At 51.1% G+C, this 10,865-nt stretch overlaps 1 protein-coding gene across 1 annotated transcript in view; it reads right to left on the minus strand.

Moving 5' to 3' along the window:
* TNKS (tankyrase) overlaps window positions 1-8,937 on the minus strand; it is a 264,147-nt gene extending 255,210 nt beyond the window's left edge. Inside the window, exon 1 of the mRNA XM_090036890.1 lies at window positions 8,367-8,937. Within this exon, the coding sequence (XP_089893016.1) occupies window positions 8,367-8,889 (523 nt within the window). The 5' untranslated portion in view covers window positions 8,890-8,937. The remainder of the gene's footprint in view (window positions 1-8,366) is intronic.
* Window positions 8,938-10,865: the final 1,928 nt, after the last annotated feature.

A 10,865-nucleotide genomic window follows, 5' to 3' on the forward strand; every position in this document is an offset into this window, starting at 1 on the left:
TACAGGACCTCCACCTGACGCAGGAGGTACATGGTCCCACTAGGGGGAATGCCTTACTGGATCTGGTATTGGCAACGGGGGATGACATAGTAAGGGACCTACAGATCGGTAGCCATCTGGGGGACAGTGATCACCTAAAAGTACAATTCAACATAAGGCGTCGAGTGGGTAAGGTAACCAGTAGGGTGAACGTGCTGGACTTTAGGAAAGCTGATTTCAGCAAACTCAGGCGATTAGTGAAGGATGCACTGCAGAGTAGTAGTTCTGAAACGATGGGAGCCCAAGAAGGGTGGCTGTGCCTTAAGGAAGCTATCCTTCTCGCACAAAGCGAGACGATCCCCGTGCGAGGTAAAAGAGGGAAAGGGGCCAGGAGGCTTCCCTGGCTGACCAGAGAAATCCTGGGGAGACTAAGGGCCAAAAGGGGAGCACATAAAAAGTGGAAACAGGAAGAGATCACCAAAGAGGAATATACCTCTTCTGCTCGTGCTTGTAGGGAGGCAGTTAGACAGGCCAAAGCTACCATGGAGCTGAGGATGGCAACCCAAGTAAAAGACAATAAGAAATTGTTTTTTAGATATATAGGGAGTAAAAGGAAGGCCCAGGGAGGAATAGGACCCCTGCTAAATGGGCAGAAACAATTGGTGACGGACAGAGGGGACAAGGCTGAACTCCTCAACGAGTTCTTCGCCTCAGTGTTCCTAAGTGAGAGGCATGACAAGTCTCTCACTGGGAGTGTAGGGAGGCAGCAGCAAGGCACCAGACTTCCATGCGTGGACCCTGAGGTGGTGCAGGGTCACTTGGAGGAACTGGATGCCTTTAAGTCGGCAGGCCCGGATGAGCTCCATCCGAGGGTACTGAAGGCACTGGCCGACATCATTGCAGAGCCACTGGCGGGAATATTTGAACGCTCGTGGCGCACGGGTCAAGTCCCGGAGGACTGGAAAAGGGCCAATGTGGTTCCCATTTTCAAGAAGGGGAGGAAGGAGGACCCGGGTAACTATAGGCCAGTCAGTCTCACCTCCATCCTTGGCAAAATCTTTGAGAAAATCATCAAGGCTCACATTTGTGAGAGCCTGGCAGGACAAATTATGCTGAGGGGAAACCAGCACGGGTTCGTGGCAGGTAGATCGTGCCTGACCAATCTAGTCTCTTTTTATGACCAGGTCACAAAACGCCTCGACGCAGGAGGAGGGGTGGATGTTGTATACTTGGACTTCAGGAAGGCCTTTGACATGGTATCCCACCCCATACTGGTGAACAAGTTAAGGGGCTGTGACTTGGATGACTGCACAGTCCGGTGGGTGGAGAATTGGCTGGAGGGTCGCACCCAGAGAGTTGTGGTGGATGGGTCGGTTTCGACCTGGAAGAGTGTGGGCAGTGGGGTCCCGCAGGGCTCGGTGCTTGGACCGATACTCTTTAATGTCTTCATCAGCGACTTGGACGAGGGGGTGAAATGTACTCTGTCCAAGTCTGCAGATGACACTAAGCTATGGGGCGAAGTGGACACGCCGGAGGGCAGGGAACAGCTGCAAGCAGACCTGGACAGGTTAGACAAGTGGGCAGAAAACAACAGAATGCAGTTCAACAAGGAGAAATGCAAAGTGCTGCATCTAGGGAGGAAAAATGTCCAGCACACCTACAGCCTAGGAAATGACCTGCTGGGTGGCACGGAAGTGGAAAGGGATCTTGGAGTCCTAGTAGACTCCAAGATGAACATGAGTCGGCAGTGTGATGAAACCATCAGAAAAGCCAATGGCACTTTATCGTGCATCAGCAGATGCATGACAAATAAGTCCAAGGAGGTGATACTTCCCCTCTATCGGGCGCTGGTCAGACCGCAGCTGGAGTACTGCGTGCAATTCTGGGCGCCGCACTTCAAGAAAGATGTGGATAACCTGGAGAGGGTCCAGAGAAGGGCCACTCGTATGGTTAAGGGCCTGCAGGCCAAGCCCTATGAGGAGAGATTAGAGAAACTGGACCTTTTCAGCCTCCGCAAGAGAAGGTTGAGAGGCGACCTGGTGGCTGCCTATAAGTTCGTCAGGGGGGCACAGAAGGGAATTGGTGAGTATTTATTCACCAAGGCGCCCCCGGGGGTTACAAGAAATAATGGCCACAAGCTGGAGAAGAGCAGATTTAGATTAGATATTAGGAGGAACTTCTTCACAGTTCGAGTGGCCAAGCTCTGGAACGGGCTCCCAAGGGAGGTGGTGCTCTCCCCTACCCTGGGGGTATTCAAGAGAAGGTTGGATGTGTATCTAGCTGGGGTAATGTAGGCCCAGCACTCTTTCCTGCTTATGCAGGGGGTCGGACTCGATGATCTATTGAGGTCCCTTCCGACCCTAGCATCTATGAATCTATGAATCTATGAATCTATATGATGAGAGGGGGGGGGAAATGGTGATATGCCTGTGCCTTACCTCTACCTGTCACTCCTAAGTCCCTGCAGGTGCCCCTCAATCTCAACCTGCAGGTCTCTGCCCCACAGCCCTGCTGGTGCCCCTTGCTCCCAACCCACAGCTCCCTGCCTGCCTGCCTGCCTGCCAGACCTGCCGGTGCCCCTCACTCCTGAGCCACAGCCCTGCCCCCACCACTCCAGACCTTCTGCCTGCATGGGCGCACACACACATGCACACACATGCGTGACCCCCAAGAGCCAGTCACCTTGCCCGCTGCTCCTAGCCCCAAGCATCCAAGCTGCTTGTGCCTGGGAAAAGCAGAGGCAAAGCAAAAACAGGGACATTTGCTTGCATTTTAAAAAGCCAGCTGGCCACAAGGACACATAGTAACCCTACATAGCCTAAAGCAGATACCAGGGAGGAAGAAAGAAGAAACTTCTATCAGGCTTAGATGCATCTTACATCTATGTCTCAGCAAAAACACAGTTAGCAAACTAGAGAACAAAAGTTCCTAGCATAAGGTGATAAATGCATTTGCGATCACCATCACTCAACCAATCCTAAACTTTCATTTTTAAGAAAAAAAATCTCTAGACCTTTTCAGTCCAAAATATAGTTTTCAAAACAAATTGGACATAAGCATGAAAAGTTGCAGGCCTCATTTTGGAAGTTGTAAATTTAAAAAGTTCACAATATTCACCAGCTGATCCCCTTCAGCTTTTGGTGTATACAGGCAACCCTCACCATTCACAGGGAATACGTTTTTGAGATCCCCATGAATGGCAAAATCCGTGAATACGGCACTGCATTTGTGAACATCATGAACGCAGTGCCCCCGGCAGCTGGGGGGAGCGGGGCATGGCTGTGCTGGTGATGGTGGGACCCCAGCAGTGGCAACAGCAGAGCTCCTGTAAGTGCATTTAAGATGCAGGTTCAGCATTTGCAAATATTTGAAACTGTAAATGCTGCACCCACGAATAGCGAGGGTTTCCCCTCCCACTGCTATAAGCAGGAAAATTAATCTAGGGGGTCAGGTAGCCCCTTCTGCCTCCTCCCAAATTCTTCCCCCTGTAGTCCCTTCCTTTCCATGCCCCGCCCCTTATTGTCAGACCCTGTTCTTCCTGAGCACATAAAAATGAGGAACAATTTTAAAAACACTGACCTCGAAATAAACATCTGTAGTAATTTGCATACCCATAGACTCAGTTCTCATAGTACCCATAGACTCAGTTCTCCAGAATTATTGCATTTTACCTTTTTTTGACATTGCTGCAAGTTTTAGCACAGGTAATCCACAAACACACTTTTAAGCAGCACATTAGCATGTACTTTGGCATCTACTTACATTACCTACCACTAGTCCAAAGCCAAAAGGCTCATGATTTACCATATAAGTCACTGGGCTGAGCCCCAGCATAGTCAAAAGCAGTTCTAGCCATGGTTATCCCATGGCTCAGCACTGCTCAGTATGTGCTTGTACTCCAGATACCCCCACAAAGGAGCCATAAGCTAATCAGCTACCCACTTATGACTGGACCCATTTGCTCTTGTCAAGAGTCCGAGGATCCTCCAAAGAATTATATGCAAATGAGGTCCAGGGCAACCTGCTCCACTAAACAGAAGGTGGGGCCACACTAATCATACCTGACAGGCTGAGAGAGAGGGCGACAAGGATTCTGAGTGACCTGTGTGGGACCCCACTTAGTGATGCTGGCCAGGCATTTAAGACTGGTAAAGAAACAGGAATAATTGGAAATGGGAAAGAAAGCCACGCTCAACTGTGGGAGTGAAGAAATCTAAATGTATCCAATGTACTGGCTCACCATGACTTAGGAGTCAGACTTGAGGGGAACTCACTCAATTGCCACTACCATATATATTATTCAGATAGGATGCACTAACCTATCCTTGTGGTAGGTTGCAATCAGTATATTTGCCCAATGTGGGCCTTGCGTTTTTTTATAGCCTGCTCAGCGTTGGCTGCATTTAATCAACTTTGTAGTTGGTTTCCATTACCAAGCACATGCTGCTTTTGGCAGCAATTTAATGATGGACACATGTTTAATGAGGTTTCCTCAGATGCATATGTAAGATGAGGGGCTTCCCCTCCCCCCATGCTGACTGGGGGAAAAATGCATCATGTATTCAAGCAAATATGATATATGACAACTAAAAACAAAAACCCTTCTTAATCTGGAGGAGAGAGAAAAAGCTATACAGTTAAAAAAATGATGCTGGAACCTATGCTGAAACACAGAATACATAAAAGTTCTTTTTGTTCTTGAATTCAGAACTTAATATTGATCGGTTTTAAAACAACAATACATTTAGCTTCCAAACAAGTTCTCCCCTTTCTTCCACAGATGAAGTGGAACCACTGCACAGACACATTCAGCAACCACATGGCGTAAGTTTTAAGACGACTTGTGGTGTACCAGAGGCTCAAGAGGTAAAGCATATGCCACATATGCTGATAAAGCTGAAACTTTAGGAGAAAACTGAGGCAGTGCATTAGTTGGACCCAGCTCGTCCAATGTCTATATAAATCAGGTGCTTTAGTGAGGCTTTTTTGGCACTGTCATCTAATAGCTGACTGAATCAGCTTTAGCTAAAAGCATCAAAAAGCCCCGCTGAAGCACCCAATCTATATAGATGCTGCAGAGCCAGGCTGAACTAACATGCTGTTTCTTCCAATAAAGCGCATTTTTTGGGAGGGGTTTTTCCACATCTGCCAGTAGCCAGTGTTTCACGGCTCATTAAAGTTTCATCTGCATACCCCATGGTATGTACTTCTGTTGCAAGCTCAGCTGGTATACATCCACAGGTTACTGGTGGAGTTCAGATTTCCCAAAAAGCCACCTTTAACTCTTTATGCTGACAATATATTTAAAAAAAGAAAAAAAAGATAATGTTATTTTGTAGCTGAAAACCAAACACTACACTTTATAAAGTCCCAGAAGTGCCTCCTTAAGAAGTTATTTTTGTAAATGATCGTCTCGGCCTGGACTCATGCTTCAAAATTTAAGTACTGACTACCGTGTGGGCATAATAAATACATTTCCATTATTAAAAATGCTTATATTGGAAGAGTGGAAACACTCCAGTCAGCACTTATGCATTATTTCACTGGATGCTGTATGGAGATACTGCAATTCCGGTACATAGAATTCAAAACCTGCCCTAGCAATTCTATTTAACGCTCATGGAGGTAGTGAGCTGAGACTATAGTAATCGCTTCTCGGCCTCTTGAAGGCTCAGATCAAAAACATTTACTATTCTATAAAACTTCTTACAATAGTCTCGCATTTCAATAATAGTTTCAAAATCATCTTTAATCTCTGTACCTGTACCTTAGCTTGCTCATTTTATGGTTATCCCCTTCCCTATTGATTTCCATCTATACATCTTCTTCGGTAGCCAAACTCAAGTTCTGTAGACACAAGTCTTTTCTACCTACCTGTACAATTTAGCAACCCCAGATTAAGACCACTAGGAACTACCCCAAGACAAAAATATCAGCACCCCTAAAGTTTCAAGCCAAATGTGTTCTGGTTAATGCAGCCCTGTTAGTTTCTCTCCACCTTTATGCACTTTAAGAGATTTATTTCTTGTACAACTAATAAGGAATAAGGTTTTTCCCATTTCTTTTGCTTATTCTTGCCCTCCACCAGTCTTTATTTTTTAATTCCAATGAATTCAAAGTATCACATCCCATATCTCTTTGAAGCAAGTGGAGGCTTGAAAAGCTTGCTCCTAATGGACTTTCCACCCACCCACTTCACAATTCCAACATTCTAACAACATACATTCCCAGGGCAGCCACCATCTCAGTCAAGGATGGGACTTATTTTGAACCCAGTGGAAAGAGGAAACAGAAAACTACTTACTACTCTGACAGAGTCCTCTCTCCCTTCTTTTCAGACACTATGAAGTGACTTCATGAGACAGAGACTTCATCTTCCTAACTAAGATTAAGAAGATACCAAAAATAAAAGATAGCTCAGAGAGAGAGCAGCTGTAGAGATTAATACAAGCTACCTAGCCGGAGTAATGGTAAACATGGTACCAAAAGACACAGTTAGCCATGTTAGCCTGAAATCAAACAGACCTATCTGGCACCCTTCAGGGACATGGACCTAGGCCAGGGCAGGCAAAATACAGCCTGCAGGCCAAATCCAACCTGCCAGGCCATTCTACCCGGCCAACAGGGCACCTAAGAAGTTTAGAAAATTAATATTTATCTGCTCCTGGCTGCCTGTCAAAGACAACAGAAGGCAGGGGCAGTAGGACAGAGGGGAAGCTGGCAGGACCCAGCACCAAGGCCAGCCAGGTCCTCCCCACCCACAACTGGAAGCCTCTGCCTGAGGCCGCTTTCACTGCTTGCCTCCAGGCTGGACCCTGGAGCCAAGAACATGAGGGTGTGTGCATCTATGACAGAGAGCTCATAGTGCGAGTCCCACACATACACCCACACCCCCCCTCACACTGCCATACATGCAGACACCCACACTTCTCACACACCCCACACCCTGCCCCCACAAACCCCACCCACACTCCACATATCCACATATACATGTTCCCTCACCCCATGCACCTATCCATGCCCCACGCACCTTCCCCACATTCTCTTGCCCCCCACCCCTCTGACAGTATTAAACAGTAAGACTTCATTTTAAGCTACTGTGCAATCACCTCTGTGTATACCACACAAATATGTAAATAGGGACAAAAACATTTTTTGAAATCAAATTAACGAATGTTGTAGATGCTTGATTTTTAGAATATAATTTGGTATTTTTTCTGGTTGTGAGATGGCAAAATCCCTTGCTGAAAGGAGTATTGCCGGAGGTGGTGGGGACAACTTGTGTTGGCAAAGGTAGAGGGTTAGGGAGCAGGACTTCTGGATCCAAGATGGCAACCAGGGGGCGGGGCACCTGTCAAGGAGCAGGGCTACCCATGTGGCCTTCAAAAGCTTGTCAAAATTCAGTAAGCGGCCCTCCACCCAAAATAACTGCCCACCCCTGGCCTGGGCCCACCATGCAACCTTGATTACTGAGGACAAATAATAACAAAACAGGGACAGGAGTGGAGGTCAAAAGGTCAAAACAAGACTGCCAAGGTGGGACGCTGAGGAAAGTGCATCAGACAGCTCCCACTGGCCCTCAAATGAGTCCAAAGAGCCAGCGGACACTGCCCAGTGATACACTGCTTGGACACAGACAAAGTAGGGCAAGGCTTTACTCAAACAGAACGCAAGGAAGACTTGCACTTTACAGACTAATTAAAGTATACTATATAGATACATACCATAAGCTTTTGTGAGCTGAAGATGTGTGCTATATATATCTACTTTAGACCAGTCTATTAAAGTGCACATATAGTACCAACAAGTTGTTCTGTTAAATACAACAAAAGCAATCTCAAGTCTATTCAACATTTTGTTTTGAGGAGAAAGAGCTATTGGCTTGTCATGAAATGAAAAGCATTTTATAGTTACCAAGGGCAGAACCTGTAACATGCACCAAGTCACAAAGGTTATGGCATGCATGGAGCCATCTGACAGAGAACAAAACTCTTGTTTTCCCAACAAGTAACCCTGGTATAAGCAATTCAGACTGATATTTGATCAATCAAGTTATGAGCTCCACACACATCCACAAACACACTTGACAACAGCTAATGGCCCCTTGGGACGAGAGCTCCTCCAGGCAGGGGCTATAGGACAAAAGAAAGGACCCAGCAAAACCACTGGGGGAGTGGGAGAGAGGGAATGCTACTGGCACTGTTAACCTTACACTGGGACAAACCTAGCATGGGAACAACCAGGGTTACATCATTCCCAGGAGAGTTTCTCCTAGGACAGCAAATGTCTGTACTGGCTACAATGGGAGACTGCAAGTCTCCAGCCAGCCTCAGGCCGGGGGTTGGGTCACCACCGCCCCCCGCAGCGGGTCCTCAGCTCTCACCCACCGGCGGCGAAGTGCAGGGGGGTGGATTTCCGCCCTGCCATGTCCTTGGCGTTGACGTTGCCCGCGTCCACCAGGCGCTTCACGCGGGTGACGTCCCCATTGCGGCAGGCCTCCAGCAGCTCGCGGAAGGCGCCGCTGCCGGTCCCGGGCCCGGCTGGCGGCTCCGGGCTGTCGGCCGCGGGGCTGGAGGCGGCGGACGACGAAGAGGACGAGGCGGAGGACGAGGAGCCGGAGCTGCTGCTGCTGCTGCTGGCGGCGGCGGGCGGTGGCGGCGGGGGGGGCCCGGCGGCGGTCGCGCTGTCGGGGCTGTCCGGGCGCGGGGGCCGCTCGGGGCCGCCGTCCCGGCCGCCGCCCGCCAAGGGGGGCGCCTCGCCCTCGGGCCCGGCCAGGCTGTGGCGCGGCGCTGAGGGCGCAGCTGCGGCCGGGGACAGGCTGGGGCTGCGCGGCGGGGAGGCGGCGGGCGGCGAGGCGGGGGTGGGCGGCGGCGGGTGGTGGTGGTGCTGCGAGCGACGCGGCGCCGCCATCTTCCGCCCCCAGCCCCGTCACTGCGGCAACGGAGGCAGCGCCCGCCCCTCGCTTCCGGCCCGCCGGAGCCAATCCCGACCCCAGCGGGCCGGATGTGACGTCAGGCATGAGGAGGTGAGGGGCGAAAGGGGAGGGCGCCGGCGGGTCCCGCGGAACAACAGGAAGGCGGAGCCGTTCGAGGTCCCGCCCCCCCAGTGCGCGCAACGGGCAGTACCGCCCCTTGCTCTCTGGCGCATGCGCAGCCCGTCTGCTCTTACGTCGGACCTTTGCCCCATAGCTTCGCTAAGCCAGGGTTGCGAGGCGCACGATAGTTACTGTATTTCTACGATAATTTCAACCCTTGTACAATGCATGATGAACGATTAATAATAGTAAGAGTGTTCAAAATGTACAATAATTTATTAGGCTACTTGATGCAACAGCTGCAAAGCCAAGTCACTCTGAGAAAGTCTCAACTAACTTTTGGGCTTGCTGTCAGCTCTTGCTTATGAGGGTTTGCCTCAAAATAAATGCTTCAGTGCGGATGACGCAGTTCTCACCCGCTCACTGCTGACTTACAGTGAACAATATAAAGTTAATCAGAAGACAACTAAATTGCATATGTATCTAGGGTTACCATAGTTCCACGTCCAAAGAAGAGGACGCGTGTCACATGCTGGGGAGGAGTGCAGGAGAGGAATATGATTGGGGAAAGCAGTGACATGCTGGTGCCCTGCCTCAGCCTATTCTGTTGCCCCTCACTGCCAAGCCACAGCCCCCACAACCCTGCTGCTGCCCTTTACTCCCAAACCACAGTACACTTCCCCCCAGGCCATGATGGTGCCCCTCGCTCCTGACCTGCCGCACCCGCCATCTGAGCTGGTGCCTCTCGCTCCTGACCCACAGCCCCTTAGCACTGCTAGTGCCCTGCACTCCCAACCCTGCACAGTCCCTTCCGCCCTCCCCGATGCCCCTCACTCTCAAGCCACAGCCCCCCTCCCCGTGCCCAGCCCTGCCAATGCCCCTCTCTCCTGACCTGCAGCTCCCTGCGCCCCTCCGCCCACCCAGCCCTGCCAGAGGGGTCCCAACTGTGCCCAGCCTGACTGGACCAGAGCATGGTGACTGCAATTCGTGCACGTGGTGGAGGGTAACTGGCCCCAACACATGCTGGAGGGAAGAGGAGAAGAGGCTTGTGGCACCTCCTGCCCTGGGATAGGGCTGCAGCACCCTGCCAAGGAACCTGACCAGGGCCCCTCTCCTCCCTCCTTCCCACCCTCCCTCCCCTAGGCAGTGTCTTTTGGCTGCTCAGCCCCTGGGAGCACAGGAACCGGCCCCTGTGCTGCCAGCCAGCCAGCCAGCCAGGGAGTTCCCTGCTGTCCCACCCCCTCCCCCACTGCCCTGCTGCAGCCCCAACCCCCAACCCTCCTGCCCTCTGGGGTTTTGCTGCGTAACCACATCAGGAGTGGCTGTCAGACTTGTGGGCCTGGTGGGAGGATGATGTCACCCTGCAGGACACATGGCACATGGAAGACCTGGCCCAGCAAGATGCATGGTGGGCAAAGAACTTGGCCTGCAAGGAGGCATGTGACTGGGTGGACTGGGAGTTCAGGACAAGGCTCATGGCCCTGGAGGAGTGGCACATGGAAGCCCTGGAGCAGCAAGCTGTGCTTGTGGCCAGGGCAGTAGAGGCAACAAAGGAGGACCTGGCAGTGCTGGACACCATCTTGGTCCTGGGAGTTGCCTTCATGCCTCCCATTGTCCTGCCCCAAACCACAGCCCCACCTGCCCCCTGGCAGCCACCCACTGCTCAGCAGCAGGTCTGCCATGGGCCTCGGTGGAGATCCATCACCACCTCCACCAGCCCCTACCCCAGGCCCTGTCCCAGGTGCCCCGCCTTGGCCCAGAGCCGCTGCTCACCCCAGCTCCACATAGCTGCAGAGCAAGACCTCCCTGCAGTGGAGCCGGAACTACTCATGCGCCCTGCTGGCCCTGGCCA

Source organism: Crocodylus siamensis, chromosome 2 (genome assembly GCF_052110815.1).
Source record: "Crocodylus siamensis isolate JL-2025a chromosome 2, ASM5211081v1, whole genome shotgun sequence".
NCBI classification, from domain to species: domain Eukaryota; kingdom Metazoa; phylum Chordata; order Crocodylia; family Crocodylidae; genus Crocodylus; species Crocodylus siamensis.